The sequence below is a fragment of the Artibeus jamaicensis genome, unplaced genomic scaffold (assembly GCF_021234435.1).
Source record: "Artibeus jamaicensis isolate MK-2021 breed Jamaican fruit bat unplaced genomic scaffold, CSHL_Jam_final contig_484, whole genome shotgun sequence".
NCBI lineage: Eukaryota > Metazoa > Chordata > Mammalia > Chiroptera > Phyllostomidae > Artibeus > Artibeus jamaicensis.
Genome location: NW_026521859.1, coordinates 2,615,598 through 2,621,597, shown reverse-complemented (window position 1 = coordinate 2,621,597; position 6,000 = coordinate 2,615,598). Strand labels below are relative to the sequence as shown.

Genomic DNA, 6,000 nt, shown 5'->3' with positions numbered 1-6,000 from the left:
TTCGGGGATGAACAAAAGGGTGGGGCACAGTCATCCTGCTGCCAGGAAGAAACCTCCTATTAATGCAGGAGAAACTGATGGACAGGAAACTAGGCTTTGGGTTAGAAGGGCGGCAGGTTAAGTTTATTCTGAGGGTCGAAGAGTCAGCTCATTAACTTCCCTTAGTGTCTCCAGCTCTGTTCCTAAAACTGAGTGCTCCAGCTGTGTTCAGGTGCCAAAGCTCAAGAAAGGCAGAATTCACTTTCTTGTCTTGGAGACAGAGTACTATTTATTCCCTGGTTTTTAGCAGGAAAATCTAGATACACCCCATTAAATGAAAAGCAAGTATCATCTGAGATGTACAACTGATGTGTCTAAAACTTGGGCATGGAAAGTGATCAAGTCTTGGTCACTGGGTGTGGACCACGGACCAGCAGTGGGAACATTACCTGGGAGGTGATTAGAAACGCGGAGATGTGGGCACCACCCTAGGCCAGCTGAGCCAGAATGTGCACTTGAATAAGACTCCCAAGACATTTGTATGCAGATTAGCCGGACAAGCAGGGCACCAGGATCATTCGGGTAAAGTTACAGCTCTGAGAAAGGTAGACTGGCCCCAGGAGGAACAGTAGTACAGAACTCAGGTGTGAGAAAAGGATGTGGATGCAAAACCAGGGGGTGAAAACAGCTCTCTTGCGGGACTTGCTGACTCTGAACTAAGTGCCTCCAGCTTGGACGGGAGTGTGCAACAGCACCCAGGTCGATCAGCGCTCCCCAGGTGGCCACTGACTCTGATAGGCAGCAGTTCAGAGCAAAAAAAAAAAAAAAAAAATCACTTCTAGTGTCACTTCAGCAGAACATCAAGCCCCTCCCTCTCTACAGGGGCTGACAGCTACTAGAGGAGACAATGATACAGGGTGCAGCCAAGAGGTGAGCCCCCAAAAGGGATTTGGAATGGGGTCCAGAACTCAAGGTGTCTAGGAAATATTGGAGAGACATGTAAGATGTCCTCACTCCTTCTCCACCTCCCCAGGCATGAGTTGGGGGAAGGGACACATGGACAAGAACACGCAGGGCTGTTTTGTACAGCTACAACTTTGCAGCTCATCCATGGCATGGTCATTTAACGTATCTATAACCTTTAACTGGCTGCACAGATATGTTAAATAGCTGTAGCCATGCTCTGAGCCAGGGGGTTGGATATAAGGGACTTCCCCCCAAGATGTAACTGGGGGCAGGTCCCCTGAGTTATAACACCTGCAAGAGAGCTTGGAGATGATTGGCTCCATGCCATGGGGCCACAGCTGCCCAGACTCACGATAGCAGCCCAGGAAAGATGGGAGGATATGGGCGTGCTGGCAAGTGTAGCCGATTGTGGGAGGAGTCGGAAATGGGGCTGCAGAGGAGGACTGGCATGAGAATTTAAACCCAGACTCAGCAGCCACTGGAGAGAGCCACCTGCAGCTTTGGTAGGAGAGAGGACAACGTGGCTGTGGCAGTGCAGGGAGAACTACACTTCTGGCAGAATGGGGACCACTGCAGCTTTGGTAGAAGAGGACTAAATGGCTTTGGGGTGCTTGCATTGGCCAGGTGGCCTGGGAAGCAGGAGAGACTATGCTTGGAAGAAGGGAGAAAGAACTCTTGCCAGTGGGCCATGAGAAGGTGCCACATGGCTTTGGATTAACTGGAGATCCTGACTGGATGGTGACACAGCTGATGGTGCCAGCAGCTGGAAACATGGACATTTGCTTCTTTTCCTGAGTTACAGCACCCCAAATTAGGGCAGGGGGAGAAAGAAGCACTGTGGGCGTATGAGGGTATCCAAAAAGGACTTTAATATTTTAATGAAGACATTAGGTCACTACTTTAAGTCTGTATAGCATTAAATAAACCTTTCCTTCCCTTTTCACAAACCTCTGGCATTGAGAGACGTCTTTCCTATCTGGCAGCAGACATAACGAACCTGGTTGGGGGGTCCTTTCGGTAATAGTATATCGTGTCCCCCTTGGCCTTGCCCTTGGCCCTGTGTGGGGGTATCTGTTCTGTAACAGTTTTTGGCGTCCCTGGGTGGGCCAATAATTGGTCCCTTGTTCTGTAGCAATAAGGCATCTGTTTTTGTCACTATTATAAAAACATCTGAGGATCACAATGAAAAAGAATTTCACAGAACATCTGAACTAATTAAAAAAAACAAATCCCACCACGCACACAGTTGAAAGTTTGCAGACTGCTAATTCCATTCGTTTATTTCCTCATCGACAAACACTTTAGTTCATCTTCCTTTTTACAACCTGATTTACAAGCAAATTGAAATGAAAAACAGGCATTCTTTAATCCTCCAAAATGCAAGTAAGAAATATAGCAGACCCTAGTATTTATACACAAATAGGTTTAGCGGAAGCAGCTTTAACACAATCTTAAAATTAGCATTATAGTTTAAATATTGATGCCTGTTAAGATCTGCATAATCTATGATACATAGTTATTTCTGAAGCAAGTAAGACTTTTAATTGGAAAAAAACCCTTCAACAAAATGCTCCAATAACAATTATGTGAAATTTAAATTATTTACAATTAAACATTTAGGGCCCTGATTCACACACTTAGTGCATATCATGATTTACTTATGAGTTTCATAGACAAGGTAATAAGCAGCATGTAGAATATCTGCCAGGTAAGGTCTAGATTGTCAATATGCTTACTGGAAACTAAAAAAAGTAACAAAACAGACACTTCAGCAACTGCCCTTGATTTGCAAATGGAAATACACAGCAGCAACCAGAACAGCCATGGGCCACAGCAGAAGACCTGGTGCCGTTCTGACAATACTCTGTGGATTATGTGCAAGAGGAATGTCCCCCAACCCCTTAACAAGAGAATCACCCCAATACTCCCTACATGTGAACTCAGGGTAACAGGCTCCTTCCTGCCTTCCTATGGAGTTCTCTGTACACTTAATGCCTGAACCAAATGTATCAAATAAAGACAGAAGTATTGTATCCTTCCTAACAGGCGTCAAGTTCAACGGTGGGGAAAGCCTGGAGCACTGTATGGAAGTGGGCAGCTATTCCGATCACACCAGAAACCGGTAAGGTGCCAGAAATCCAGGGTTAAGTTACCGCTGAAGTCCTTCAACGGATTCAAAGTGATTCTACGTGCAAAGCAAAGGTGATGACTCAAAAAAAAAATGAACAAGACGAGCTGTTTTTAAAGGGAAATAATAAATCTCAGTGAATCAGGCCCCAGGTAAAGTCTTTAACGAAATTTACAGTAAACATTGTGAACTCTGGAATGCAGGTATAGTACAGTTACTGGTACATCACATTCACGAAACTGCTCAGACAGTTGTTGCTCCAGAGGAAGAATTCAAAAATGTACAAGCCAGCTCACGACGACTTCAGACATGTTAATAAAATACACTGTTAATCATAAAAATACTTTACTATGTACATGTTCGCTGTATAAACTCGAGATTTACCCACTGACGGAAGCCTCTAACCCCACTTGTGGCTGACGGGCCCAGAAGCGGCAGCGGCCTGTGCCCGGTTTTCACCCCACAGGCTGGCCGAGAGGGCTGCGGTCGGTTCTTCAAAGACACAGCCACGCATCTTCCCTTCTGCAAAATGTCTACTTGGAAGAGTCGGTTTTACTTCCGCTATATTTCACTTTCCTAAATGCTGGTCCAAGTAACTCTGGGCACTCACACGATTCATTTGCAATTTGGTTACACTTTGAGATAAGGCTGTAGTTCATTTTATCAGTTATTACACTGTCTTGCTTGTAGTCAGGATGGTTTGTGATAAACTCCCTCATCCACCTGGCGACTGTCATTAGTTCTCCTGAAAAAAAAAAAAATTAAAAACACTTTAAGTTAATAGGAGAGCTTTTTAAAAATAAGTTGACATTTATTTAGTGACCAAGAAAAACACAATCCTAAAGAAAAATTGGTTTGACCTTTTGGTGTAGCGAGATGGCAGGGGCTGGGGAAGAATTTCAGGGTACAGGCAGGCACCCCATTGCTACCTGTTAGATGCTACCTAACAACTGACCCTGCTCACTGGTGAGAAATGGGAGCCAACCTGTGGGCCAGGACATAAGACACTGGTCCTCCCATCTGGCCAGAGGGCTAAGACCACATATGCTGGTTGGTGCCATGAGACTATCTCAGGTCGGTAGGTCAAGTTTTTCAAAGTGATCTTTAGTCAAAAAGGTAGAGCGAATAGTAAATAGAGTGGATGAAGAGAGACTGGCAGGTACGCCATTTGGGGGGTATGTCCTTTGTGAATGCAGAAGGTTTAGAGAAGGCTCAAGTGAAATCAGATGCCAAAACCACCATCATGGTTGCTCTTCCAACAGCTGACTGCTCCCCTGGGCCTGGCCAATGAGAGCTCCTCACAGCTACCAGAGGAGCTGCTGGGGGCGCTCACTGTACGCATGCAGGCTGATGACCCAGACGCCCTCGCTGTGTTGCTCCTTTAGCCTGCGGAGTCACCGAGCCCTGTGAGAAGAGCCCAGGACGGTACAGAGTGCACCTGGCCAGACTTCAGCGACAAACGCCCTCTACGTGCTGTGTGGCATCGTCTACGATGCCACCAACTTAAAGATGGATCTGTTTTAGAACCAGTATTGAAAAAAGAAAGCACTGCTAACTAAGGTGTGACTGTCGAAGGTTATAAAGTATATCCAATTGCAGAGATGTCAAATGTGAAAAGGTGTGCACTGATAAATGCACCTTTTGAAGGACCACTTGAAGAAACAGTACTGTAAGACTGTGAGGTTCTGCCTATGTTATAATTTTTTTAAGAAAGAAGAGAAAGCAAAGGATACCATACCAGATGCTCTCTTCTTAATCAGCTTTAGGTAATTCAGAATACTGCATCTGGTGTCCACATCCACTTCCATGTTTTCAAGGTAGGAGTTCAGAATGGGGATCAGCCCAGGAAACACACCTTCCTACAAGAAGAAGGACGTGCCGTCAGCCCCTCGCCCACGGGTGTCGTGGTAAAGGGCGGTCACAGGACGCCTACCTTCCCATTGATGATGGTGTCGATGCTCATCAGGGTGTACTCCTCTGTGGCCAGCTCCGGGCTGTTCTGGGCCCTGCCACAGCCATCCACCACAGCATTGCCGCCTGCGAGGGCCGGGGCAGAGAGAAGCTTTAGGGGCCTGGTGTAGCCTAAAGTGACCCGAGAAATCCCAGAGAACGTACCTTTGCAAATATCTTTCCTGAAATAGAACATTCCCTGCCGAACAGCATCTCGTCTCTGTGCTACTTTCATGTTCTCGTCAACCTGCGGGAGAAAACCAGTCACGGCTAAGTCGGGACCCCTGTGACCCAACAGAGGTCATGCCTTCCTCGTTGCTGCAATCAGGACTCGCCCCCCTTCAGAATTCCCTGTCCTGCCAGTGCTCTCTGGTCAGAAGAACAGACTTTCTACTTTTACGTGGGGCCTGTGTCACTCAACCACAAGTTGGTGTGTCCTTTTCAATAACAATGGGAAATTCTAAGAGAAGCCTAGAAACAAAAACCCGTATCACTAGGCTGCCTGCACTTTAAAGCACCTTTGTGAGGAAGCGTAGGAGAAACCTGTCTTGAGGGCGCTGGCTGGTTCCCTGTACACGACAGGTAAGGAAAGTCGGAGAGCGCAGTTCTCCTGACTCCCAGTTCCACGCCCTGCCCTCCCTCCCCCGCGGCTCTGCTGCCTCTCTCCGCTGTCAGACCTGGAACAAGGCTGGCCCTGCAGGGGCAGAGACATGCTGGTGCTGTTTCCCACCTGGTGGCGCCTGCCACATCAACTAGTTCATGAGGCCAAAAGCTTCATTTGTGAATTCTCCATTTCCCCAATGACTTTTTAAGACCCCAAAAGTAGAACTTTTAAAACTTCTTAGCGAGTCCCTTATTTCCTGTAATGAAATCTTGAATCTCAATATTTAAAAGACACAGGGTAAAAGGTCACATTGAACTAGCACGGGCAGTACAAAGTCTTTGCTTACTTAGCCTCTTTACCATCCTCATCAACT

General features: G+C 46.6%; 1 protein-coding gene across 1 annotated transcript in view; it reads right to left on the bottom strand.

Moving 5' to 3' along the window:
• Positions 1–2,191: 2,191 nt before the first annotated feature.
• Positions 2,192–6,000, bottom strand: part of GCLC (glutamate-cysteine ligase catalytic subunit) — a 45,382-nt gene continuing 41,573 nt past the window's right edge. The window contains exons 13-16 of the mRNA XM_037159552.2: positions 5,189–5,270; positions 5,007–5,110; positions 4,812–4,932; positions 2,192–3,818 (exon numbers count right to left, since the gene is read on the bottom strand). Of these exons, the coding sequence (XP_037015447.1) occupies positions 3,607–3,818; positions 4,812–4,932; positions 5,007–5,110; positions 5,189–5,270 (519 nt within the window). The 3' untranslated portion in view covers positions 2,192–3,606. The remainder of the gene's footprint in view (positions 3,819–4,811; positions 4,933–5,006; positions 5,111–5,188; positions 5,271–6,000) is intronic.